The sequence below is a fragment of the Vidua macroura genome, chromosome 4 (assembly GCF_024509145.1).
Source record: "Vidua macroura isolate BioBank_ID:100142 chromosome 4, ASM2450914v1, whole genome shotgun sequence".
NCBI lineage: Eukaryota > Metazoa > Chordata > Aves > Passeriformes > Viduidae > Vidua > Vidua macroura.
The window spans coordinates 25,852,113-25,878,351 of NC_071574.1; the positions used below are offsets into that span (position 1 = coordinate 25,852,113).

The 26,239-nt window shown below is 46.6% G+C and overlaps 1 protein-coding gene and 2 long non-coding RNA genes across 3 annotated transcripts; 2 read left to right on the top strand and 1 right to left on the bottom strand.

The window, feature by feature from the left end:
- On the top strand, positions 1–25,422 carry LOC128806829 (uncharacterized). The gene is made up of 18 exons (XM_053976661.1): positions 1–911; positions 1,126–1,248; positions 1,755–1,896; positions 2,681–3,309; positions 4,079–4,173; positions 4,578–4,734; positions 5,163–5,266; positions 5,684–5,738; positions 5,916–6,007; positions 6,402–6,453; positions 6,567–6,652; positions 21,103–21,157; positions 21,335–21,426; positions 21,818–21,872; positions 21,986–22,071; positions 22,466–22,520; positions 23,669–23,816; positions 25,368–25,422. The coding sequence occupies exons 1-17, from the start codon at positions 672–674 to the stop codon at positions 23,699–23,701; spliced, it is 2,151 nt and encodes a 716-aa protein (XP_053832636.1). The 5' UTR covers positions 1–671; the 3' UTR covers positions 23,702–23,816; positions 25,368–25,422.
- LOC128806581 (uncharacterized) lies at positions 7,317–10,003 on the top strand. The gene is made up of 3 exons (XR_008436870.1): positions 7,317–7,856; positions 8,250–8,397; positions 9,949–10,003. It is a non-coding gene; the product is annotated as an uncharacterized LOC128806581 (long non-coding RNA).
- Positions 10,747–12,065, bottom strand: LOC128806582 (uncharacterized). Its single transcript, XR_008436871.1, has 3 exons — positions 11,983–12,065; positions 11,242–11,383; positions 10,747–11,154 (listed from the first exon to the last, which is right to left on the bottom strand). It is a non-coding gene; the product is annotated as an uncharacterized LOC128806582 (long non-coding RNA).
- Positions 25,423–26,239: the final 817 nt, after the last annotated feature.

Sequence of the window (26,239 nt, forward strand, 5' to 3'; positions counted from 1 at the left end):
ATTTTGTTTCAATTGCTGTTTGCTAGGGTTAAAGTTCAAACACTCCAATAAGAGTTAAGACAGCGACAGACTAATAAACCTGGAGACGGAGGGTTAAGGAAGGGTTTAAATGTCTTTCTGATTTGGGGAGGTGTGGCCTGGTGGGGTTTCTTTAGCCACAGAAAGGCTCCAGTGATGCTCGGGTTCCTCAGGCTGAGGGCGGCGGGAGGTGCAGCTGTGCCCCCCCCGCTGTGCCCCGTGAGGCCCCACGTGCGGAGCTGTGCCCAGCTGTGCCCAGCAGCAGCAGGATGTGCCTGTGGAGCAGGGCCGGAGGAGGCCGTGGGGATGGATGCGTGGAGGCCTGGAGCAGCTGTCCCCTGCAGCCAGGCTGGGAGAGCCGGGGCTCTCCCGCCTGGGGAGGAGCAGGGTGCGGGGAGGCCTCATTGCGGCCTTGCAGCGCCCAAAGGGGGCAGAGAGCGATGGGGGAAGGGGAAGGGTTTTAGACGAGGAGGGGGAGATTGGGATCAGATGTTCGGAAGAGCTGTGAGGGCGGTGAGACGTTGGAACAGGCTGCCCAGAGGAGCTGTGGATGCCCTGTCCCTGGAGCGTTCCAGGCCGGGCTGGGCAGGGCCCTGAGCACCCTGGCCTGGTGGGTGGCAGCAGCAGCAGCAGGTGATTGTTGAGGTGCCTCCATGGCCTTCTGGAGCTCCATGGCTGAGCGCAGCGGACAGCAGTTACCTGGGCATGGAATGTTGCCACCGGTTGCCAGGGGCACTCCTGGTCCCAAGGTTCTGTTGGCACGGAGTCTGTTGAGCCAGTTGACGGATTCTCTGCTGCGCAGCAGACGCGGAGCATCCGTCTTCTCCATCCCGGGAGGGAATAGAGAGCCATTTGCTGACATTTGCGAGCCAAACTCTGGACTGACCGTACGGGTGAGTGCAGACCATTCTTGCAAAGGCTTCTGATGCTGTGGGGCTGGGCTGGGCTGCAGGATGGGCTGCAGGGGGGCTCAAGTCCCAGAGTCACAGACTTTGCCTCTAGCTTTGGACGAGACCTGGGGACTCGGGAATGGGAGTCTTGGAGCTTGGGGGTGTTCAAGAAAACTGGCATTCCAAATGCATAATCTCTCCTCTACTTTCCTGATAGGTTTGGAAGAGCAGTTTTCTGTCACTCCGAAAAATCGGCAGTGGGCTGCCCAAAGGAACCAAAGGGATTGATCACATCCCTGACATTCCCTTTCTTTTGGAGTTTGTCCCACTTACTTTGACGGTGGTTTTTGATCACAAAACACCATGAGCTCAGTAAGTACTTTGCTACTCAATGCAAATCTGATTCTTGAAACGTTTTCCAGGGTACTTCTAGAAAGCATTTCACGCGTTTGTAGCAAATGTAGAGGAACAGAAGCCTTTGAAAACTTCATGGAACTTGATGTTCTGGAATTGTGAAGGTTTTGAATCTCTGTGGGTGTTAGCAGTAGTGCAGAAATGCTTACGGTGTGAGCAGCAGCCTGCTGGAATTGGGAACTGGTCTCCTCATTTTCAAGCCATTGGGACAGGACCTTTCTCGGGGAGGCAGCTTGTGGGAGATCAGGGGTGCCGTCTTTTCCCTGATGTGATGTGCTCAGGTGGGAATGGCCCATAGCAGCATTTGGTGTGCATTCCAGCCTTTGCAGGAGAGTTTTCTGTATCCTTGTGTGCTGTCATTGCTGTTGCAAAAACCGAGGGCCGTGTTCATATCAGTGGCACAGAAAATGCTAAGGCTTTGTTCCCTCTCAGCATCAGCGAAAGCGCCCTGGAGGAGCAATTGATTCCAGACCAGCTCGGAAACGGAGCAGGCTGCTGCCCTCCAGCGCAGGTGGGACTTCGCAGACGGAGCCAAGAGACCTTGAGGAAAGTGCTACAGCTGCTTTTGAGCCTGGTAAGAACAGAGACTGCTTCTGGAGGGTTGAAGACCATCTGGCCATGTGCTTTTGCCAGTTTCTAGGCCCTTTACTGGGGAGGAAGGGAAGCCTTGGGATTGAGGAAGCACCTGGAATGGCATCCCTAAACAGCGAGCCTTCAGACAACTGTTTTGGTTTGTTACTGAGATCAGTATTGCTGCTGCTCCTTATTGCTGCTGTTATTGGCGGCCAGTGAGAGAGGAGCTGTGTAGGGAAGGTCTTCAAGTGCTGCTCAAAGACCTGAATGTGTGTTCTGATGAGTTGGCAGTCACTGCAGCTGCCACAGTGGAGGGTGGCAAGCTGAGTTTGGGATCTCCCAAGCTGGATGGAGATGAGGAAACTTTGTCATTAGCTGTGGCCCATCCTTCAGGGGAACATGTACAGCATGATACTTTAAAATTAGGATCCCCTCTATGATTACAGTTTTGGTGGGACTTTTTTTCCACTGTGTGCTAAACATTCCCCTATATGAAATGAATCATCTGTTGATGTGAACCTCCCATAAGCTGTTGTCATTGAACAGAACCTGTGAGGAGCTCAGCTGCTCTTCTTTTTGTGCTGTCCCTTCAGAGGGACAGGGCTGGCAATGCTCCCTGTGGACTGTTGAGGGCAAAGCTTGAGTGAAATGTTGGACACATTCCTGAAAAAAAAAAGACCTAAAGCACAGTAAATCCAACCTCAGCCTATTCCACACTGGCAACCCATTTCATTCCTCTGCAATCTCTGATTTGATTCTAATGTTATCTTTTTCAACTGGTGAAGAAGTCATAGATCTCACAGGTGAAGACACCATAGATCTCACAGGTGAAGAAGAAGTCATAGATCTCACAGGCGAAGACGTCGGTGAAGAAGAAGTCATAGATCTCACAGGTGAAGACGTCGTAGATCTCACAGGCGAAGAAGTCATAGATCTCACAGGTGAAGAAGAAGTCATAGATCTCAGAGGCGAAGACGTCGTAGATCTCACAGGCGAAGAAGTCATAGATCTCACAGGCGAAGACGTCATAGATCTCACAGGTGAAGAAGAAGTCATAGATCTCACAGGTGAAGACGTCATAGATCTCACAGGTGAAGAAGTCATAGATCTCACAGGTGAAGACGTCGTAGATCTCACAGGTGAAGAAGAAGTCATAGATCTCACAGGTGAAGACGTCATAGATCTCACAGGTGAAGACGTCATAGATCTCACAGGTGAAGAAGTCATAGATCTCACAGGTGAAGAAGAAGTCATAGATCTCACAGGTGAAGACGTCATAGATCTCACAGGTGAAGAAGTCATAGATCTCACAGGTGAAGAAGTCATAGATCTCACAGGCGAAGACGTCGTAGATCTCACAGGTGAATCTTCGGAGCCTGAAGTCATCATTATCAGTGACGATGAGTCTCCTATGGTAAGTAGTGAATGGCACACTCCTCTCCATCTTGCATTCAAATTAGTTTCTCTTGAGCTCCTGGGCCTGTCTTCTGGCATCTAACTATCTCTTTGAGTATCACTTGTAGAGAGTGGAAGAATAATCTAAAAGAGCTTGTTGCTTCTGTGATTTAAAGAAAAAGGAAGGGAGAGGACAGGAAGTCTTTGACTTCCCAAATAAGAGGTGTTTTTGCTGCAACATCAGTTTAAGGTGCTCTTATCACTGAGGTGCCAAGCGCAACTGCAGCTGACTGGGGTACAAACTAGATGTATTTTTATTACTCCAAGAAATCTTTAAAAATGTCACTTTTTTTCCTTTTCATTTCCCCTGCTGTTTGAAAGAATAGCCCTTGATCCAGCCCACAGTGTAGTTTATTCCATCAGTTCTGGGGTGTCGCTGCTGCCGTGCAAAGCAGAATATGCAACAGGCATAACATCAAGGGTACCCCCTGACAGCATTACTCCTGAGCCTTTGCAAAGGAAAGGCCTCAAACTTTACAACAGAACCTGCATGACCCAGCTCCAGTTCCACCAAAAGCAAGAGTGGGTTTGGGTTTGGGGTTCTTTCATTAGCAACTGTTAATCTAATACAAAATATTTTTGGATACCACAGCGCATTTGCCAGTTTGGGGGTAAGAGAGGGAAAGAAACAGCTCCAGGCCTAAATGCAATTAGGAAACTGCAATGGGGGAGCGGGGAGTAGAGTGTTCAGGTGGTTCCTAAGTGCCTCCATGTCTACTCCATTGCAGGACAGGGAGCAGAGCCAGCAGCAGCTGCATCTTTCCAGAGCATCAGCCGAGCCACTGGCAAGGGATGATGAAGAAGAACCAAGAGACATTGATGGGTATGTGACAGATAACTTGACTCTCTAAAATCTAATTTCTGATACACAGCAGAAGGAGATTTTGCCAAGCTTCTGGGTTCTGCTTGATTCTGTGCCAAAACTTCAGAATTGGAATAGAGTGGCCTGATGGAAAGAGAAGCAGTTTTAAAAAACCCAACAAAAGAAACAAAAAAATCCAGTAGAGACCATTGTTCTCTGTGCATGAAGCCATTACTGAATGTTTCTTCAGTATGGCTTGGAATGCTTGCAGTATGTAAAAGCTGTGGGAATGATTGTATTGCTGGGCTGAGATATTGCTAAATCAAAACAGGGGATGTTTTAAGTACCAACATTTTCTTTAGTGGCAACCCTTGGTGCCCAGGAAATAAATGGCTCCATGTTTAAATGGCTGCATGTTCTTCTAGTTCCGCTCTCTCTAGTGATTGGCTGCTATTTGATTTCGATCTTCCATATTGGTCAGATGAGGACTCAGAGGTGAGGATCCACATGTCCTTGTCCTTTCTGGTTTTTGGGAGGGAAAGGGACAAAAGGGGAGCTGCACAACTCAGTTGCTTTAGGTGGGTGCCACAGGCAGCTGGCTGGAAGCACAGCCCTTGCTGGGAAGCTCCAACTTGCCCATTCCTCCAAGTCCCCTCTTGCTGGTGTCCACAGAGGGAGAAGCCCTTGCCAGGATGGCACTGGCAGATCTGTCTGTTCCTTACAGTTCTAGCACTGAGTGACAAGACTGCACATAGCCCAAGTCCCGTTTTCCTGGTGCCGATAGAGCAGCAAACTGGAATTCTTTACTTCCAATGCCTGTTGCAATTTCCTTTCTTCAGCAGTGGTTCACCTTGTACTGAGTGTTTATGGATATCACATTTGAATGTCCCCTTTTGAGGGAGAAAGAGGGAAAGAAACAGCTCTAGGCCCAGATCCAGTTAGGGAGCTGAAACAGGGGAGGAAGGTACTCAGGTGGTTCCTAATTTGTCTCCATTTCTACCCCACTGCAGGACGGGGAGCAGAACCAGCAGCACCCACATGTTTCCAGTGCATCAGGGAATTCAGCTGATCTACTGGCAAGTGATGATGAAGAGGAACCAAGAGAGGTTGATGGGTATGCAAGAGAGAAAGTGTCTCTCTAAACTCTGATTTCTGATATATGGTAAAACTGATTTTTTTTTTGCCAAGCTTTTGTGTTCTTCTTGATTCTGTGCAAAGCAGTTCAGACCTGGAATAAAGTGGTCTGTCTGGAAAAGTAATAATGAAAAGAAAAAAAAAGAAGAAAAACCCAACCTGCAAAATCCAGCAGAAACCTTTCCTCTCTGTTCATAAAGCCATTTAGGCAAATGGCTTCACACATGCTGAAATTCTTGCAGTACATAAAAGTTCTTGGAATGATTGTGTTGCTGGGATGGGATATTGCAAAATCAGGATAAGGAATGTTTCAATAACTGACAGTTTGTGTACTGGTAACTCTTGGTTCACAGTGAAATTAATGGCTGCGTGTTCTTTCTGGTTCTGTTCTCTCTAGTGCGTGGCCAGCAGGTCCTGCTAGTCCTCTGGCTGAGGAGAATGAGGACTCAGAGGTGAGGATCCACATGTTGATTTATTCATCCAGCATGAAGTGTTTAGGGCTGTGTCAGCAGAATTTGCTCTTCTGGGGGCGAACAAGGGAAAAAAACAGCTCCAGGCCAAATTGAATTAGGGAACTGAAATAAGGGAGCAGGGAGCAAGGTGTTCAGGTGGTTTCTATCTCGCTGCAGGACTGGGAGCCCCCACATTTTTTCAGAACAGCAGAGAATTCAGCTGAGCTACCTGCAAGGGATACTGAAGAGGAACCAAGAGATAATCAAGGGTATGGGAGAGAGAAGTTGTTTCTCTAATTTCTGATACATGGTAAAGCCAATTTTTCACTAAGCTTTTGGGTTCTGCTTGATTCTGTGGCAAAACATCGGACCAGGAATACGGTGTCCTGAAGAGAAGTAATGGAAAAAACAAGCAGCAAAATCCAGTAGAAGCCATTCTTCTTTGTGCATGAAGACATTATTAAATGTTTCTTAAATAAGGCTTGAGGTATACTGAAATGCTTGCAGTACATAAAAGCTCTGGGAATGATTGTGTTGTTGGGCTGGGATGTTGCCAGATCAGAATAGGGAATGTTTTGATTTCTGACAGTTTCTCTTTCAACAATCCTTGGTGCCCAGTGAAGTTAATGCTGTGTGTACTTCTGGTTCTGTTCTCTTTAGCAGATGGCCAGACGGTGTATACGTTGCTCTGCTTCCGGTGTATTATTACCCAGGGGTAAGGACCCACACCTCCAGCCCAAGTCCAGTTAGGGAACTGAGACAGGGGAGCATGGAGGAGGGTGTTCAGCTGGATCCTAAACTGCCTCCATTTCTACTCCGTTGCAACAGTGGTGGTATTTGCAGCAACAGCTACATTTCGTCAGAGCAGTGCTAGCGATGGGGAACAATGAAGAGGAACAAAGAGATAATGATGAGTACGTAAGAGAAAATATCTCTTCAAAGTCTGATTTCAACCATACAGTAGAAACATTTTTCCCAAGCTTTTGGGGTCTACTTGATTCTGTGTGAAAAAATTTGACTTGGCATATAGTGGCCTGTCTGGAAGAGAACCAACTAACTGGAGAAAAGCAAACACCAAAGTCAAGAAGAAACCTTACTTCTCTCTTCAGCAACACTGAATACTTCTCAGAAAATGGCCTGAGTTGCACAGCAGTACATAAAAGCTTTTGGAATGATTGTGTTACTGGGCTGGGATGTTGCTAAATCAGAATAGGGGGTGTTTCAATCTCTTACAGTTTATGTATCAATAACCCTTGATGGACAGTGGAACTAATGGCTGCATGTTCTTTCTGGTTCTTTTCCCTCTAGGGCACAGCCAGCAGGTCCTGCCAGTCCTCCAGCTAGTGAGGATGAGGTCTCAGAGGTGAGGATCCACATGTTCTCATAATTTCTACTTTGTGGGAGGAGAGGGGACAGAGGGGGAGCTGCACAACTCAGTTGCTTTAGGTGGGTGCCACGGGCAGCCGGCTGGAAGCACAGCCCTTGCTGGGAAGCTCCGACTTGCACGTCCCGCCAAGTCCCTCCTTGGTGGGGTCCACAGAGGGAGAAGCCCTTGCCAGGATGGCACCGGCGGATCTGTCTGTTCCTTACAGTTCTAGCACTGAGTGACAGACTGCACGTAGCCCAAGTCCCGTTTTCCTGGTGCCAATAGAGCAGCAAACTGGAATTCTTTACTCCCAAATTTCTGTTGTGGCTTCCTTTCTTCAGCAGTGGTTCACCTTGTACTGAGTGTTTATGGATATCACATTTGAATTTTCCCTTTTGAGGGAGAAAGAGGGAAAGAAACAGCTCCAAGTCAAATCCAAATAGGGAACAGGAACAGGGGAGGAGGGTGTTCAGGGGGGTTCCTAAGCTGCCTCTGTTTCTACCCTGTTGCAGTAGTGAGAGCAGAATCAGCAGCACTCACTTCTTTGTTTTTCAGGGCAGCAGCTCTTAGTGCTACTGCTTTGAATGCTCTTAAGCAAACTTAGAGGGTGATACCCTACCCTTCCTCACCTCGTCTGCTGTAACTGCTTTCTGAGCTGGGGTTTGTGTGCAGCACCAGGGGGGGCTCACCAAAATCTCATTGTATCTTCTTTTCTCTCCCTTCCCATGTGCATCGATGGAAGCTTCTTGAAGGTGAGTGGATGTTTTACAGTTGGTAATGGAATTGTCTTAAACATAACTGTTGTTTTGGGGGTTCTTTTTTTTTTTTGTTCATTTGTTTGGTTTTGTGTTGGTTTTTTTTTTTCAAGAAACTCAAGAAGCAGGGATTGAAAATGCCTTTAGCAAAAGACAAAGGACTGTGCTTTAATAGACCAAGTGTGCTGGTCTGTAGCAGAATAGTCACAATGTCTGGAAGGGTCCAGCCTTACTATTTGGGAAAGTAGTTTGTTTAGGATTGTTTTTAACCAAGCTGAACAGAGTCCATTTAAAATAGGAACCATTACTGACTATTTATATAACTAATTTCAAGGGTAGCTCCAGGGAGAGAGAGAATAATAGATCTAACTTCTGACAATTAACTTACAGTGCATGGACAGGAAAGGAGAAATGTTACACTGAACAGCCAGGAGCAGGTGGCTGGCTCTGGTAATGGAGCAGGAGCTAATGATGTACCTGTGGCTGACTTAGCCCCTGCAGAACAGGGAGCAGAGGAGGAGGACACTGAAAGTTCAGAGTACGTATGGCTCGTGCCCCACCAAACACAGAATTCTGTGCCTTTCTTTCTTTTCTGTGTAGGACTAAGTTATACAGGTATGCCTGGGTTATCTTTGAGGCCTTCCCATACTCTGTATACTTCCCTCCTTCTCCCATGTTGCAGGATGATCAAATGATACCATTTGCATTTTGGGAGAAAAAAGCAGCCCAAAGCAGATGTACATCTTTGCACAGAGCCTTAGAGACGAGTGTGGGGGTATGGCAAGGAAAGGGGATTGGTCCCAGGCCATAGCTCAGTATTGCCTTTGCTTTTTTTGACAAGCTCTAGTAGTGATGTTAGACATGGAAATGCTTCCATTGTAATCAACGGGGCTTGGCATCACGGGGCCAGCAGGCAGCAGCTGGGCAAATTCTAACAAAAATTCCCTGCTGGAACGGTGCCAGCTGGTTGCCTTTCTCCTGGAGCTGGAGCCCTTCTTCCCAAGGTAGATTTTTTTGCACACAGGCAGTTGTGGAGGTCATGCTTTTATGGCCACTGCTGGATGTCACAAGCCCTGATTTGCTTGCTTCTGTGATGGAGATCTTGCAGTTCAAGCTGGATGCCTGCACAGTAAAATCCCCATTCTGCAGAGGGACAGGAAAGTCCTGCTCTAGGAGCACTCCATCAGGATAAGATGCAGTTCATTAGACTGATTAAATTAAACCAGGTGTCTGTGTCACTAGGGAAGAACATGAGAATTATGGTATAAGGTTTTCTAAAGTGTTTTTTCGGGGTGGGGGGAAAGACACAGGTTTTAATAAAGCTGGTGTGCTTTGAGCCTTTTGGAAAGGCAACGTAGGAGACAACTTGAGTATGGAACTTTTAGGTGTCAGGCCTTAAATATGCCACCTAAAGGGGTTCTACTACTCTAAACCATCATGCATTTTGGCAATGAACTTGTCGATGTTTAAGTTTTGGTTGTTAAGTCTGTAGGTGGACAAATCCCAACCCTTGGTTAATACAAAAAAGAAATGCTTTGTTCCTCCAGTCTCAAGCTTCTCAGTTACTGAATGTAACTGCTCTGTTTAGTTGAGGCTGAAAGAGCTCAGTGCTGCAGCATTTAAAATTGACCAAAGGCTCCTTCCCAGGGCTGGATCTCGCCAGAGCTGTGTTACTCTGTAGTTTAAAACGGGGTCCTGGAATGAATATTCTGGGGTGAAAATAGGACAGCAGAGGACAGCAGGATGCTGTAGTTACAAAGCTGTTACTGATGACCTGCTGGAAGTCGAGGTTGCCATACACAAACTGGCCAGTGCTAGAGACTGCTGTTACTTCAAATCCCAGAGCAGGGTGACTGACTGCACCTTTCTCCTAGTGAAAACCAGGACACCCTTTCCCTCAGGGCAGGGAGACCCCAAATCCTCATCAAATGCAGCAGACAGAGACTTGGAGACAGCAGGGCTCTTCAAAGGAAATGTGTCATGGCTAGTCAGTGCAGTTGTATGAATTTGTGAGACTTTATGTATCAATAACCACTGAAGTGTGGTTATATTAACAGCTGCATGTTCTCTCTGGTTCTGTTTCCTCTAGTGCACAGCAAGGAGTTGTCATTAGGTGTCCGATTTGCATGGAATATTACTCAGAGGTAAGGATCCACCTGTTGTTGTCCTTTCTGCTTTGTGGGAGGAGAAAGCCAGAAGGGGAGCTGCGCGAATCAGTTGGATGATGTGGGATGCTGTGGGCAGCTGGCTGGAAGCACAGCCCTTGCTGTGAAGCTCCACAAGTCATGAATGTAGAGGGAATGTAGGTGAATGTAGAGGGAGAAGCCCTTGCCAAGATGGCACTGGCAGATCTGTGGGTCCCTCATTATTCTAACTGATTCCAGATGTTCTAAGTCTCATTTGCCTGGTGCCAATTGAGCAGCAAACTCAAATTCTTTCCTTCCACTGCGTGTTGTGGTTTCCTTTCTTCCAGTTCGTGCGACGTGGACGACAGCTTGTGGCAGCCCTGTGTGGCCATGTCTTCTGCAGTAGATGCCTCCCTATTGCCCTTGAGGCTTCTCACATGTGCCCAGTCTGCAGAATGGACCTCGATCCAGAGCTATACCATCACATTTATTTATGAGTGCTTCTGCTTCTCAGGACAGACTGAGACGGATCTTGGACAACAGGCGGTGTAGAGACCTGTTTCTTTACGTATATAGTTCTTCCTGTATATAGTTTCATTTTTGCTGAATTCAATTTAAATAAAGTTTTGATTGATTTAAACATAGTCTGTCTGCACTGCCCTGATAGACAGAGATGTTGAACAGGTGGAAATAAGGCTCTTTGTTGGAGCACTCAGAAGCTCGTTCTTTTCATCTCCCTGTAGTCATTGATTTGGGGGCAATGTGCTAAAGCCATAAGCTTGGTAGTTCTTGTGGCCAGCGTGTGTTGTACGGGGAAAAAGAAACAGGCCTTCCTTGTGGGGCAAGGCCTTGCATTTCTCAGGGCAGACTCTGGTGGGTGTTTTGGTGAAAATGTCATGATTTCGGTGCTCTGAAGATTGATGTAACAGTAGGTTGTTCACAGATGCAAAGAAAAGAGTTTTTGAGAATAACTTGTAGGTATCCAGACAGCTTGTTTATGGTCCAAGATGCTCCATTATGTTGTGGTTAAAGCATTCCATTGATGACTGCTAGCTGATGACAGGAGCACCGCCAGCTTCTCTGAAGCTCTTCACCCTTCTAAAAAGCCTGTAAGCTTAAGGGCAATCACAAGAATATAGATGTGTAGACTGCTGTGTTCAACACTTAGCCTGCAAAACAGGAGACAGAAGTAAGTAGTCAGGTAAAGAAACAAAGCAACTGCCATGAGCATCACCATCATCACCATCACCATTTACCTTTCCCACTGCAAAAGCAAGTTGTCTCCAGAAGGGACAGGGAGCTAGCAGCAGCTCCTAGACCCAGGGTGCTGTCGTGGGCTGGCAGCAAGTGGCCCCATCCATCACAGGGAGTTACGTGGGATGTGCCAATGGCATGTACCTATAGTAAAAAAGGCAACCCCAACGGGGAAGAAATGATGATGTCTGGCTCCAGGTCAGAAGGCTGAAGGATAGCTTTATTAAAACTAAACCATATTACATATCATATACTATTTAAAGAGAGACTATCCTCTTCTACATACATACTTCTTACCTATCTATCAACTAACAACTCGTGACAGCCTGCGGAGAGTCCGAGACACAGTTGGATCCAATAGGTCATTGAACCCAAACAACCGTCACCAGAATCCAATCCAGCAATCACTTCAGGTAAACAATCTCCACACCAAATTCCACATGGGGAAAACAAAGGAGCAGAGATAAAGACTGTTTTCTCTTCTTCTCTCTGGGCTTCTCCTGAGAGACAGAATTATGTCTCTCTGTCCAGAGAATGTGAATGCCCCATGTACCTGTCTGTATATTCGGGAGAATACTTGTGCTGAAGGCACAAGTCTTTAACCACCTGCAGGGCTAAGCAAGACTGGCACTTCCCAAGCTCTGCTACTCCCTTAGAAGTAGTTCATATTAGCACTGGGGGTTTTGCTCCTCCCTGAAGCCACCTGAGGACGGCTCCCATCGGAGCCTGCTGGTGCAGCTCACCTGATCACAAGGCTGGGTTTGTTTCCTCTTTATTTGGAAACCAGCTTTGCCACTGCCTTGATTGGGCCCACGTGGGGCATTGTGCTGCTGTTGCTTATGTTATGGTCTTAAAGGCAGTCACAGTGACTGACTTGTGAGTGATGTTTACTGTGTCCCACTAGTCGGCCAAGGTTTCCATGCACGTCCTTGATCCCGAGAACAGAAGTGATAGGCAGAAGTGCCCAAGGAAGAAAAGCTGAGATGTTTTCTTCTTTTTTCAATCTTTTTTTTTTGCTTGTTTTAAAATAAAGTTTTTGCTTAAGCCCAAGGAGAATCTGAATTTGTGGCCTGCCCGCTCCCTGTGTACAGCAGCAAACCTGGCCCTCTTGTGCACCACTGGGCTCAGGACATGTGGCTAGCTGCAATGGAACACAAGTTTCAGGACACCTTGTTTGTCTTCTGCCTTCCCCGAAAATTATTACTGATGTTTTGTAGAGTCTCTTGGAGTATTTAAGCGATTGAAGTCATTGACCATGATTTCTGACAGGCAATAGTCTCTCTCTGTGAAGTTTTGAACTGCTGAGTTAGATCAAATGCTGATGCCTTTGGGGGCAATAAAATAATTCCAGCTTAGGACAAAAAGTGAATTATAATTCAGAATAATTCTTGGTAGAAAGAATATACTGTTTAATTGCAGCCATAACAGCTATTTGATTTTGAGATAAGACGTGGTTACCATAGTGATCCAATTCTTAAAGATAATTTTTGCCTAACACTGTATAAAACACTATATGATATAAAGCACCTGCCTTCACAAGAAAGCAATTAATGAAGATGCGTTTTCCTAGTGTTAGGTCTGGGGTATGAACAAGCAACATAGCCTATATATGGAAAAACATTCCCCATTTGGTTACTTCCTGAAAAGCCCTATATGCACATTTCCCTGCAAGCACACTCATAGATGTCTCAGATTCAGAGCAAGACACAAATCTTGCTCAGCTTTCAAGACCATGTAGACTCTGTGGAGGAATTTCAAACCTCTGTGGAGAATTAGAAAGAAAAAAAATGAGAGAAGGGAATCAGAGACATATTTGTTCTGCAGAACAAGCCACCCCCTACTGCCCACCATCAGGGAGGGTAAAAAATGTTTTTACTTTAAACAGTCTTGGAGGAAACATACTCTGAAATCACAACCATTGCTAGAGTCAGGCAAAGCACATTTTGACACATGAAGTGAAATGCAATCCTCAGTGAGACTGGTACAAATGATCATTTGTCAAGACTATCACCTTTTTGGGGCTTCTTTTGGCAATCCTTGACTATTTTGCCACACCCCTGTGGCGGATTTAGAGAGACCGGTCTAGGGTTTAGAGAGAGTGGCCTAGCAGGATTGCTCTAGGGATTGCAGACCTGTCCCTGTGGCAAGTTGTGTGGGAAGCTGGGTGTCTGGCTGCCCCCCCGCCAATAACATGTCCTTGGCAGCCTGTGAGGACGATGCAGCCCTTTTTTTTCTTGGGTTGCCCGGTAGCGAAACCAACTTGCCCATGGGCAGGACCCCTGTGGGCAACCATGGCCAAGGTCATGGGGCTGAAGGACTGAGCTGGTTGCTTGTGGAATCCAGTTGTTTGTCTACCCTCAGATTAAAATAATTTTGGTCATTAAAGACAGTGAGTTGGAGAGAGAGAGGCAGCACTGATCCAGCTGGGGCGGAAAGTGGGTTTTCTCGTGTCATTGTAGGTTTTTTTGTCCTGCAGTGCTTTGGTATACAACATCCTACACTATATTCACCCTTCCTAAATTACTGCACGGCCCTTGCTGGGATCCTCAGGGTAGCCCTGATTTGGGAGAGTACAGAGCTGACAACCCCTGCACAGCGAACCCTGGGTTTCTCACTCCCTGAGGTGTCTTCTCCTCAATCTCCTTCTCTCTCCAAAACTTCCTGGCAAACCATAGCTAATAATGTGAAAACACCAGTGCTCTAACTCCAGGTGTTTAGTATTTGTATTAATTAATTATTAATTTTATTTTTTATAATAAACAGAAATATATTATAAATAAAATGAAAATAAATATTAAAAATTAAATAGAATAAAATAAAACCAATTTTATTAATTAATTAATAATTAAGGCAGCTCAATCTGGGCTTAGTTTAGGCCGTTAGATTTTATTTTTGGAAGTCAATATATGCAAACTTCTTCCTTCCCGAAATGGAAAAGCATTGGGTGTTTCAAAGGTCTTGCACCTTGCTTCAAAAGAGACCCATGTGGGAGGAGATGAAACAGGAATGTGGCCTTTGCAGCTTCCCTGGGATGTGCAGTGAAGGGGCAGGAAGTTTATCTCCCTCTCACCACCAAGCGATGAATATTTTCAATGGCTGCTTTAATTAAAAAGTATTGGGCCTTACAGTAAAGGTCTGCCAGCCCCTGCTGCTGCTGCTGTCCACCAGGGACTAGGGAGATCAAGCCTTAGAGCCTTCAAATGTTTGACTTAAGAAAATCTGCCCCTCTTCCTCAGTGCTCTCCTGTCCCTTACCCATGATGACACATTTCTGCTAAAATCCCTCCAATACTGTCCCGAAACACGCGTAGTGCTGAGTCCATTTAGACAACCTCGGCTGCACCTGGAGCACGAGTGGACAGGCTCTCTGCTTTAACACATGGGATGTTTCAGACTCCTGTAAATCCACTTCATCTCACTTTAAACACTTTTGCTTTCCAAAAATGTTGGGTCCAAAGGGCAGCGGTTTAGATAAGAAAAAATACTAAAGGAGATTTAACACTTCATATGAAAATGCTAAGATGCTAAAGCAATTCCAAATATCTATTTAATATATAAATAATTAAGTACCTCATACCAGTCTCAAAGCACTGAATATGAGAAATGAGAAATGTGGATGTGATGACCAGAGCAAGACTTTGCTTCAATTCCCAGACACAAGACTCAAAATATTGGGAAAGTCATCCCCACCCATTCTTAAACACTCAACACCTTGCCAATTGCCTAAAAGCAACAACTGTAAAAACTGAAAATTTGTTGTAAGAAATGATCTTCCTCGTGTAAAGCATGAGCTGAAAATATCCTGATTCAGCACTGGATGAATTTCCACACCTCTTCCCACACCAGAGAGCACCCCATGGGACCAGGTGCTGAGGAGCATCCCTGCATGTGGCAGGGCTAAGATGGGTTCCCTGCTGCTCTCAAGAGTTCCAGCCCAGTCCACAGGTCCAGTGGCAGCATGTCAAGAAGGAAAACCAATTATTAATTCTGCTTTTTCTGCTGTTTCACCTTCCATAGCAGAGCAGGGCCTCGGGAGGAAGGTGCTGTCCCCGGGAGCAGAGCAAAACTCCTCAGCCCTGTTGGGAAATGCTGTCAGAGGAATAGCGGAACACTTGAAAATGTCAAGACCTCAGAGACTTGAAATAATGATCTGAACTGTTAGACTTTCAACAGTTTGGAAAAAAACCCCAAAAATCTTCGGAGTTTAATTTAATTGCTATTTACTAGGGTTAAAGTTAAAACAGCGACAGACTAATAAACCTGGAGACGGAGGGTTAAGGAAGGGTTTAAATGTCTTTCTGATTTGGGGAGGTGTGGCCTGGTGGGGTTTCTTTAGCCACAGAAAGGCTCCAGTGATGCTCGGGTTGCTCAGGCTGAGGGCGGCGGGAGGTGCAGCTGTGCCCCCCCCGCTGTGCCCCGTGAGGCCCCACGTGCGGAGCTGTGCCCAGCTGTGCCCAGCAGCAGCAGGATGTGCCTGTGGAGCAGGGCCGGAGGAGGCCGTGGGGATGGATGCGTGGAGGCCTGGAGCAGCTGTCCCCTGCAGCCAGGCTGGGAGAGCCGGGGCTCTCCCGCCTGGGGAGGAGCAGGGTGCGGGGAGGCCTCATTGCGGCCTTGCAGCGCCCAAAGGGGGCAGAGAGCGATGGGGGAAGGGGAAGGGTTTTAGACGAGGAGGGGGAGATTGGGATCAGATGTTCGGAAGAGCTGTGAGGGCGGTGAGACGTTGGAACAGGCTGCCCAGAGGAGCTGTGGATGCCCTGTCCCTGGAGCGTTCCAGGCCGGGCTGGGCAGGGCCCTGAGCACCCTGGCCTGGTGGGTGGCAGCAGCAGCAGCAGGTGATTGTTGAGGTGCCTCCATGGCCTTCTGGAGCTCCATGGCTGAGCGCAGCGGACAGCAGTTACCTGGGCATGGAATGTTGCCACCGGTTGCCAGGGGCACTCCTGGTCCCAAGGTTCTGTTGGCACGGAGTCTGTTGAGCCAGTTGACGGATTCTCTGCTGCGCAGCAGACGCGGAGCATCCGTCTTCTCCATCCCGGGAGGGAATAGAGAGCCATTTGCTGACATTTGCGAGCCAAACTCTGGACTGACCGTACGGGTGAGTGCAGACCATTCTTGCAAAGGCTTCTGATGCTGTGGGGCTGGGCTGGGCTGCAGGATGGGCTGCAGGGGGGCTCAAGTCCCAGAGTCACAGACTTTGCCTCTAGCTTTGGACGAGACCTGGGGACTCGGGAATGGGAGTCTTGGAGCTTGGGGGTGTTCAAGAAAACTGGCATTCCAAATGCATAATCTCTCCTCTACTTTCCTGATAGGTTTGGAAGAGCAGTTTTCTGTCACTCCGAAAAATCGGCAGTGGGCTGCCCAAAGGAACCAAAGGGATTGATCACATCCCTGACATTCCCTTTCTTTTGGAGTTTGTCCCACTTACTTTGACGGTGGTTTTTGATCACAAAACACCATGAGCTCAGTAAGTACTTTGCTACTCAATGCAAATCTGATTCTTGAAACGTTTTCCAGGGTACTTCTAGAAAGCATTTCACGCGTTTGTAGCAAATGTAGAGGAACAGAAGCCTTTGAAAACTTCATGGAACTTGATGTTCTGGAATTGTGAAGGTTTTGAATCTCTGTGGGTGTTAGCAGTAGTGCAGAAATGCTTACGGTGTGAGCAGCAGCCTGCTGGAATTGGGAACTGGTCTCCTCATTTTCAAGCCATTGGGACAGGACCTTTCTCGGGGAGGCAGCTTGTGGGAGATCAGGGGTGCCGTCTTTTCCCTGATGTGATGTGCTCAGGTGGGAATGGCCCATAGCAGCATTTGGTGTGCATTCCAGCCTTTGCAGGAGAGTTTTCTGTATCCTTGTGTGCTGTCATTGCTGTTGCAAAAACCGAGGGCCGTGTTCATATCAGTGGCACAGAAAATGCTAAGGCTTTGTTCCCTCTCAGCATCAGCGAAAGCGCCCTGGAGGAGCAATTGATTCCAGACCAGCTCGGAAACGGAGCAGGCTGCTGCCCTCCAGCGCAGGTGGGACTTCGCAGACGGAGCCAAGAGACCTTGAGGAAAGTGCTACAGCTGCTTTTGAGCCTGGTAAGAACAGAGACTGCTTCTGGAGGGTTGAAGACCATCTGGCCATGTGCTTTTGCCAGTTTCTAGGCCCTTTACTGGGGAGGAAGGGAAGCCTTGGGATTGAGGAAGCACCTGGAATGGCATCCCTAAACAGCGAGCCTTCAGACAACTGTTTTGGTTTGTTACTGAGATCAGTATTGCTGCTGCTCCTTATTGCTGCTGTTATTGGCGGCCAGTGAGAGAGGAGCTGTGTAGGGAAGGTCTTCAAGTGCTGCTCAAAGACCTGAATGTGTGTTCTGATGAGTTGGCAGTCACTGCAGCTGCCACAGTGGAGGGTGGCAAGCTGAGTTTGGGATCTCCCAAGCTGGATGGAGATGAGGAAACTTTGTCATTAGCTGTGGCCCATCCTTCAGGGGAACATGTACAGCATGATACTTTAAAATTAGGATCCCCTCTATGATTACAGTTTTGGTGGGACTTTTTTTCCACTGTGTGCTAAACATTCCCCTATATGAAATGAATCATCTGTTGATGTGAACCTCCCATAAGCTGTTGTCATTGAACAGAACCTGTGAGGAGCTCAGCTGCTCTTCTTTTTGTGCTGTCCCTTCAGAGGGACAGGGCTGGCAATGCTCCCTGTGGACTGTTGAGGGCAAAGCTTGAGTGAAATGTTGGACACATTCCTGAAAAAAAAAAGACCTAAAGCACAGTAAATCCAACCTCAGCCTATTCCACACTGGCAACCCATTTCATTCCTCTGCAATCTCTGATTTGATTCTAATGTTATCTTTTTCAACTGGTGAAGAAGTCATAGATCTCACAGGTGAAGACACCATAGATCTCACAGGTGAAGAAGAAGTCATAGATCTCACAGGCGAAGACGTCGGTGAAGAAGAAGTCATAGATCTCACAGGTGAAGACGTCGTAGATCTCACAGGCGAAGAAGTCATAGATCTCACAGGTGAAGAAGAAGTCATAGATCTCAGAGGCGAAGACGTCGTAGATCTCACAGGCGAAGAAGTCATAGATCTCACAGGCGAAGACGTCATAGATCTCACAGGTGAAGAAGAAGTCATAGATCTCACAGGTGAAGACGTCATAGATCTCACAGGTGAAGAAGTCATAGATCTCACAGGTGAAGACGTCGTAGATCTCACAGGTGAAGAAGAAGTCATAGATCTCACAGGTGAAGACGTCATAGATCTCACAGGTGAAGACGTCATAGATCTCACAGGTGAAGAAGTCATAGATCTCACAGGTGAAGAAGAAGTCATAGATCTCACAGGTGAAGACGTCATAGATCTCACAGGTGAAGAAGTCATAGATCTCACAGGTGAAGAAGTCATAGATCTCACAGGCGAAGACGTCGTAGATCTCACAGGTGAATCTTCGGAGCCTGAAGTCATCATTATCAGTGACGATGAGTCTCCTATGGTAAGTAGTGAATGGCACACTCCTCTCCATCTTGCATTCAAATTAGTTTCTCTTGAGCTCCTGGGCCTGTCTTCTGGCATCTAACTATCTCTTTGAGTATCACTTGTAGAGAGTGGAAGAATAATCTAAAAGAGCTTGTTGCTTCTGTGATTTAAAGAAAAAGGAAGGGAGAGGACAGGAAGTCTTTGACTTCCCAAATAAGAGGTGTTTTTGCTGCAACATCAGTTTAAGGTGCTCTTATCACTGAGGTGCCAAGCGCAACTGCAGCTGACTGGGGTACAAACTAGATGTATTTTTATTACTCCAAGAAATCTTTAAAAATGTCACTTTTTTTCCTTTTCATTTCCCCTGCTGTTTGAAAGAATAGCCCTTGATCCAGCCCACAGTGTAGTTTATTCCATCAGTTCTGGGGTGTCGCTGCTGCCGTGCAAAGCAGAATATGCAACAGGCATAACATCAAGGGTACCCCCTGACAGCATTACTCCTGAGCCTTTGCAAAGGAAAGGCCTCAAACTTTACAACAGAACCTGCATGACCCAGCTCCAGTTCCACCAAAAGCAAGAGTGGGTTTGGGTTTGGGGTTCTTTCATTAGCAACTGTTAATCTAATACAAAATATTTTTGGATACCACAGCGCATTTGCCAGTTTGGGGGTAAGAGAGGGAAAGAAACAGCTCCAGGCCTAAATGCAATTAGGAAACTGCAATGGGGGAGCGGGGAGTAGAGTGTTCAGGTGGTTCCTAAGTGCCTCCATGTCTACTCCATTGCAGGACAGGGAGCAGAGCCAGCAGCAGCTGCATCTTTCCAGAGCATCAGCCGAGCCACTGGCAAGGGATGATGAAGAAGAACCAAGAGACATTGATGGGTATGTGACAGATAACTTGACTCTCTAAAATCTAATTTCTGATACACAGCAGAAGGAGATTTTGCCAAGCTTCTGGGTTCTGCTTGATTCTGTGCCAAAACTTCAGAATTGGAATAGAGTGGCCTGATGGAAAGAGAAGCAGTTTTAAAAAACCCAACAAAAGAAACAAAAAAATCCAGTAGAGACCATTGTTCTCTGTGCATGAAGCCATTACTGAATGTTTCTTCAGTATGGCTTGGAATGCTTGCAGTATGTAAAAGCTGTGGGAATGATTGTATTGCTGGGCTGAGATATTGCTAAATCAAAACAGGGGATGTTTTAAGTACCAACATTTTCTTTAGTGGCAACCCTTGGTGCCCAGGAAATAAATGGCTCCATGTTTAAATGGCTGCATGTTCTTCTAGTTCCGCTCTCTCTAGTGATTGGCTGCTATTTGATTTCGATCTTCCATATTGGTCAGATGAGGACTCAGAGGTGAGGATCCACATGTCCTTGTCCTTTCTGGTTTTTGGGAGGGAAAGGGACAAAAGGGGAGCTGCACAACTCAGTTGCTTTAGGTGGGTGCCACAGGCAGCTGGCTGGAAGCACAGCCCTTGCTGGGAAGCTCCAACTTGCCCATTCCTCCAAGTCCCCTCTTGCTGGTGTCCACAGAGGGAGAAGCCCTTGCCAGGATGGCACTGGCAGATCTGTCTGTTCCTTACAGTTCTAGCACTGAGTGACAAGACTGCACATAGCCCAAGTCCCGTTTTCCTGGTGCCGATAGAGCAGCAAACTGGAATTCTTTACTTCCAATGCCTGTTGCAATTTCCTTTCTTCAGCAGTGGTTCACCTTGTACTGAGTGTTTATGGATATCACATTTGAATGTCCCCTTTTGAGGGAGAAAGAGGGAAAGAAACAGCTCTAGGCCCAGATCCAGTTAGGGAGCTGAAACAGGGGAGGAAGGTACTCAGGTGGTTCCTAATTTGTCTCCATTTCTACCCCACTGCAGGACGGGGAGCAGAACCAGCAGCACCCACATGTTTCCAGTGCATCAGGGAATTCAGCTGATCTACTGGCAAGTGATGATGAAGAGGAACCAAGAGAGGTTGATGGGTATGCAAGAGAGAAAGTGTCTCTCTAAACTCTGATTTCTGATATATGGTAAAACTGATTTTTTTTTTGCCAAGCTTTTGTGTTCTTCTTGATTCTGTGCAAAGCAGTTCAGACCTGGAATAAAGTGGTCTGTCTGGAAAAGTAATAATGAAAAGAAAAAAAAAGAAGAAAAACCCAACCTGCAAAATCCAGCAGAAACCTTTCCTCTCTGTTCATAAAGCCATTTAGGCAAATGGCTTCACACATGCTGAAATTCTTGCAGTACATAAAAGTTCTTGGAATGATTGTGTTGCTGGGATGGGATATTGCAAAATCAGGATAAGGAATGTTTCAATAACTGACAGTTTGTGTACTGGTAACTCTTGGTTCACAGTGAAATTAATGGCTGCGTGTTCTTTCTGGTTCTGTTCTCTCTAGTGCGTGGCCAGCAGGTCCTGCTAGTCCTCTGGCTGAGGAGAATGAGGACTCAGAGGTGAGGATCCACATGTTGATTTATTCATCCAGCATGAAGTGTTTAGGGCTGTGTCAGCAGAATTTGCTCTTCTGGGGGCGAACAAGGGAAAAAAACAGCTCCAGGCCAAATTGAATTAGGGAACTGAAATAAGGGAGCAGGGAGCAAGGTGTTCAGGTGGTTTCTATCTCGCTGCAGGACTGGGAGCCCCCACATTTTTTCAGAACAGCAGAGAATTCAGCTGAGCTACCTGCAAGGGATACTGAAGAGGAACCAAGAGATAATCAAGGGTATGGGAGAGAGAAGTTGTTTCTCTAATTTCTGATACATGGTAAAGCCAATTTTTCACTAAGCTTTTGGGTTCTGCTTGATTCTGTGGCAAAACATCGGACCAGGAATACGGTGTCCTGAAGAGAAGTAATGGAAAAAACAAGCAGCAAAATCCAGTAGAAGCCATTCTTCTTTGTGCATGAAGACATTATTAAATGTTTCTTAAATAAGGCTTGAGGTATACTGAAATGCTTGCAGTACATAAAAGCTCTGGGAATGATTGTGTTGTTGGGCTGGGATGTTGCCAGATCAGAATAGGGAATGTTTTGATTTCTGACAATTTCTGTTTCAGCAATCCTTGGTGCCCAGTGAAGTTAATGCTGTGTGTACTTCTGGTTCTGTTCTCTTTAGCAGATGGCCAGACGGTGTATACGTTGCTCTGCTTCCGGTGTATTATTACCCAGGGGTAAGGACCCACACCTCCAGCCCAAGTCCAGTTAGGGAACTGAGACAGGGGAGCATGGAGGAGGGTGTTCAGCTGGATCCTAAACTGCCTCCATTTCTACTCCGTTGCAACAGTGGTGGTATTTGCAGCAACAGCTACATTTCGTCAGAGCAGTGCTAGCGATGGGGAACAATGAAGAGGAACAAAGAGATAATGATGAGTACGTAAGAGAAAATATCTCTTCAAAGTCTGATTTCAACCATACAGTAGAAACATTTTTCCCAAGCTTTTGGGGTCTACTTGATTCTGTGTGAAAAAATTTGACTTGGCATATAGTGGCCTGTCTGGAAGAGAACCAACTAACTGGAGAAAAGCAAACACCAAAGTCAAGAAGAAACCTTACTTCTCTCTTCAGCAACACTGAATACTTCTCAGAAAATGGCCTGAGTTGCACAGCAGTACATAAAAGCTTTTGGAATGATTGTGTTACTGGGCTGGGATGTTGCTAAATCAGAATAGGGGGTGTTTCAATCTCTTACAGTTTATGTATCAATAACCCTTGATGGACAGTGGAACTAATGGCTGCATGTTCTTTCTGGTTCTTTTCCCTCTAGGGCACAGCCAGCAGGTCCTGCCAGTCCTCCAGCTAGTGAGGATGAGGTCTCAGAGGTGAGGATCCACATGTTCTCATAATTTCTACTTTGTGGGAGGAGAGGGGACAGAGGGGGAGCTGCACAACTCAGTTGCTTTAGGTGGGTGCCACGGGCAGCCGGCTGGAAGCACAGCCCTTGCTGGGAAGCTCCGACTTGCACGTCCCGCCAAGTCCCTCCTTGGTGGGGTCCACAGAGGGAGAAGCCCTTGCCAGGATGGCACCGGCGGATCTGTCTGTTCCTTACAGTTCTAGCACTGAGTGACAGACTGCACGTAGCCCAAGTCCCGTTTTCCTGGTGCCAATAGAGCAGCAAACTGGAATTCTTTACTCCCAAATTTCTGTTGTGGCTTCCTTTCTTCAGCAGTGGTTCACCTTGTACTGAGTGTTTATGGATATCACATTTGAATTTTCCCTTTTGAGGGAGAAAGAGGGAAAGAAACAGCTCCAAGTCAAATCCAAATAGGGAACAGGAACAGGGGAGGAGGGTGTTCAGGGGGGTTCCTAAGCTGCCTCTGTTTCTACCCTGTTGCAGTAGTGAGAGCAGAATCAGCAGCACTCACTTCTTTGTTTTTCAGGGCAGCAGCTCTTAGTGCTACTGCTTTGAATGCTCTTAAGCAAACTTAGAGGGTGATACCCTACCCTTCCTCACCTCGTCTGCTGTAACTGCTTTCTGAGCTGGGGTTTGTGTGCAGCACCAGGGGGGGCTCACCAAAATCTCATTGTATCTTCTTTTCTCTCCCTTCCCATGTGCATCGATGGAAGCTTCTTGAAGGTGAGTGGATGTTTTACAGTTGGTAATGGAATTGTCTTAAACATAACTGTTGTTTTGGGGGTTCTTTTTTTTTTTTGTTCATTTGTTTGGTTTTGTGTTGGTTTTTTTTTTTCAAGAAACTCAAGAAGCAGGGATTGAAAATGCCTTTAGCAAAAGACAAAGGACTGTGCTTTAATAGACCAAGTGTGCTGGTCTGTAGCAGAATAGTCACAATGTCTGGAAGGGTCCAGCCTTACTATTTGGGAAAGTAGTTTGTTTAGGATTGTTTTTAACCAAGCTGAACAGAGTCCATTTAAAATAGGAACCATTACTGACTATTTATATAACTAATTTCAAGGGTAGCTCCAGGGAGAGAGAGAATAATAGATCTAACTTCTGACAATTAACTTACAGTGCATGGACAGGAAAGGAGAAATGTTACACTGAACAGCCAGGAGCAGGTGGCTGGCTCTGGTAATGGAGCAGGAGCTAATGATGTACCTGTGGCTGACTTAGCCCCTGCAGAACAGGGAGCAGAGGAGGAGGACACTGAAAGTTCAGAGTACGTATGGCTCGTGCCCCACCAAACACAGAATTCTGTGCCTTTCTTTCTTTTCTGTGTAGGACTAAGTTATACAGGTATGCCTGGGTTATCTTTGAGGCCTTCCCATACTCTGTATACTTCCCTCCTTCTCCCATGTTGCAGGATGATCAAATGATACCATTTGCATTTTGGGAGAAAAAAGCAGCCCAAAGCAGATGTACATCTTTGCACAGAGCCTTAGAGACGAGTGTGGGGGTATGGCAAGGAAAGGGGATTGGTCCCAGGCCATAGCTCAGTATTGCCTTTGCTTTTTTTGACAAGCTCTAGTAGTGATGTTAGACATGGAAATGCTTCCATTGTAATCAACGGGGCTTGGCATCACGGGGCCAGCAGGCAGCAGCTGGGCAAATTCTAACAAAAATTCCCTGCTGGAACGGTGCCAGCTGGTTGCCTTTCTCCTGGAGCTGGAGCCCTTCTTCCCAAGGTAGATTTTTTTGCACACAGGCAGTTGTGGAGGTCATGCTTTTATGGCCACTGCTGGATGTCACAAGCCCTGATTTGCTTGCTTCTGTGATGGAGATCTTGCAGTTCAAGCTGGATGCCTGCACAGTAAAATCCCCATTCTGCAGAGGGACAGGAAAGTCCTGCTCTAGGAGCACTCCATCAGGATAAGATGCAGTTCATTAGACTGATTAAATTAAACCAGGTGTCTGTGTCACTAGGGAAGAACATGAGAATTATGGTATAAGGTTTTCTAAAGTGTTTTTTCGGGGTGGGGGGAAAGACACAGGTTTTAATAAAGCTGGTGTGCTTTGAGCCTTTTGGAAAGGCAACGTAGGAGACAACTTGAGTATGGAACTTTTAGGTGTCAGGCCTTAAATATGCCACCTAAAGGGGTTCTACTACTCTAAACCATCATGCATTTTGGCAATGAACTTGTCGATGTTTAAGTTTTGGTTGTTAAGTCTGTAGGTGGACAAATCCCAACCCTTGGTTAATACAAAAAAGAAATGCTTTGTTCCTCCAGTCTCAAGCTTCTCAGTTACTGAATGTAACTGCTCTGTTTAGTTGAGGCTGAAAGAGCTCAGTGCTGCAGCATTTAAAATTGACCAAAGGCTCCTTCCCAGGGCTGGATCTCGCCAGAGCTGTGTTACTCTGTAGTTTAAAACGGGGTCCTGGAATGAATATTCTGGGGTGAAAATAGGACAGCAGAGGACAGCAGGATGCTGTAGTTACAAAGCTGTTACTGATGACCTGCTGGAAGTCGAGGTTGCCATACACAAACTGGCCAGTGCTAGAGACTGCTGTTACTTCAAATCCCAGAGCAGGGTGACTGACTGCACCTTTCTCCTAGTGAAAACCAGGACACCCTTTCCCTCAGGGCAGGGAGACCCCAAATCCTCATCAAATGCAGCAGACAGAGACTTGGAGACAGCAGGGCTCTTCAAAGGAAATGTGTCATGGCTAGTCAGTGCAGTTGTATGAATTTGTGAGACTTTATGTATCAATAACCACTGAAGTGTGGTTATATTAACAGCTGCATGTTCTCTCTGGTTCTGTTTCCTCTAGTGCACAGCAAGGAGTTGTCATTAGGTGTCCGATTTGCATGGAATATTACTCAGAGGTAAGGATCCACCTGTTGTTGTCCTTTCTGCTTTGTGGGAGGAGAAAGCCAGAAGGGGAGCTGCGCGAATCAGTTGGATGATGTGGGATGCTGTGGGCAGCTGGCTGGAAGCACAGCCCTTGCTGTGAAGCTCCACAAGTCATGAATGTAGAGGGAATGTAGGTGAATGTAGAGGGAGAAGCCCTTGCCAAGATGGCACTGGCAGATCTGTGGGTCCCTCATTATTCTAACTGATTCCAGATGTTCTAAGTCTCATTTGCCTGGTGCCAATTGAGCAGCAAACTCAAATTCTTTCCTTCCACTGCGTGTTGTGGTTTCCTTTCTTCCAGTTCGTGCGACGTGGACGACAGCTTGTGGCAGCCCTGTGTGGCCATGTCTTCTGCAGTAGATGCCTCCCTATTGCCCTTGAGGCTTCTCACATGTGCCCAGTCTGCAGAATGGACCTCGATCCAGAGCTATACCATCACATTTATTTATGAGTGCTTCTGCTTCTCAGGACAGACTGAGACGGATCTTGGACAACAGGCGGTGTAGAGACCTGTTTCTTTACGTATATAGTTCTTCCTGTATATAGTTTCATTTTTGCTGAATTCAATTTAAATAAAGTTTTGATTGATTTAAACATAGTCTGTCTGCACTGCCCTGATAGACAGAGATGTTGAACAGGTGGAAATAAGGCTCTTTGTTGGAGCACTCAGAAGCTCGTTCTTTTCATCTCCCTGTAGTCATTGATTTGGGGGCAATGTGCTAAAGCCATAAGCTTGGTAGTTCTTGTGGCCAGCGTGTGTTGTACGGGGAAAAAGAAACAGGCCTTCCT

Bases quoted from the DNA above. Each gene is read 5' to 3' on its own strand.
- LOC128806829 (XM_053976661.1), top strand. From the start codon at position 672: ATGGCCTTCTGGAGCTCCATGGCTGAGCGCAGCGGACAGCAGTTACCT. The intron at 4,735-5,162 runs GTGCCACAGGCA...ACCCCACTGCAG, and splicing joins AACTCAGTTGCTTTAGGTGG to GACGGGGAGCAGAACCAGCA. The intron at 21,158-21,334 runs GTGAGGATCCAC...ATCTCGCTGCAG, and splicing joins AGGAGAATGAGGACTCAGAG to GACTGGGAGCCCCCACATTT.